Source organism: Octopus bimaculoides, chromosome 6, assembly GCF_001194135.2.
Source record: "Octopus bimaculoides isolate UCB-OBI-ISO-001 chromosome 6, ASM119413v2, whole genome shotgun sequence".
Lineage (NCBI taxonomy): Eukaryota > Metazoa > Mollusca > Cephalopoda > Octopoda > Octopodidae > Octopus > Octopus bimaculoides.
Window position 1 is genome coordinate 54,546,847 of NC_068986.1, and position 942 is coordinate 54,547,788.

Here is a 942-nt window from a genome sequence, read left to right on the forward strand (position 1 = left end):
ATGTATATGTATGCATATTCGTGTGAGTATATATACACATGTATATATATATTGATATCCAAGATTTTCTTTTTTCTGGAAAACAAACTGCATGCAATAATTATTTTGTAAAATGTAGCAAATTTTGTAAACAAACCTCTTTCTCTCTTTTTCACCTTCTTTCTTTCTCTCTCTCTCTCTCTCCCTGTCTCTGTCTCTCTCCCTTTCCCCCTCTCTCTCTTTCTCTCTAACACGCACACACTCATTAATTAAGAACTCACCTTGTCTGGATGCATCTTTAGTGATCAGTGCCCTCTGTGGTGAACTTAGGGTAAAAGCATTTGCGGCGGCTGACCCAAGTGAATCTAGAAAAGCCGGCCTCCACGTACTGTAAGGTATTGGGTTTGCGTCCTTAAACGGTGTCCCATGACCCGGCGAAACGAGGGGTCTTGAGATATAAGCCGATGTCGATAGGAGAACATCTCCTTGAGTTACGGGTCTGGATTTGGGGCTTTCAGTGTTACTTAGCCCTAACAGTTCCTGTATGGCAAACGGTGAACGCTGCTGCAAGGCCGGGTGTGCAGCAAAGGAACCCGCAGCGAAACTAAAAGAATCTGTTGAAGACACCGCCAGAGCTCCATAAGTCGGTCGTACAAAATTCATCATCTCGTCTTGAGCGTTTCCACTAGATTGACACGACTCCCTCCTGTCGTAGTCGTAGTCGTAGTAGTCGTAGACGTCGTAGCTGTGGTCGTAGTCCTAGTCGTTGCCGTGGTCGTAGACGTTTTCTTGCCGTCACCGCCTTCGCCGCCTTCCTATCCGCCGCCACTGCTGCCGACGTTGTAGCTGTTTGTCGTATAGTGGTGGTGGCGGTAGTGGTGGTGATGGTGGTGGTGGTGGTGTTGGTGGTGGTGGTGGCGGTAGTAGTATTGTTATTGATGGTGGTGGAAGCGATAGTGCTGA

General features: G+C 47.3%; 1 protein-coding gene across 1 annotated transcript in view; it reads right to left on the bottom strand.

Moving 5' to 3' along the window:
* The window catches only part of LOC106883771 (visual system homeobox 2-like), a 308,537-nt gene extending 307,673 nt beyond the window's left edge, over positions 1–864 (bottom strand). Inside the window, exon 1 of the mRNA XM_052968468.1 lies at positions 261–864. Within this exon, the coding sequence (XP_052824428.1) occupies positions 261–645 (385 nt within the window). The 5' untranslated portion in view covers positions 646–864. The remainder of the gene's footprint in view (positions 1–260) is intronic.
* Positions 865–942: the final 78 nt, after the last annotated feature.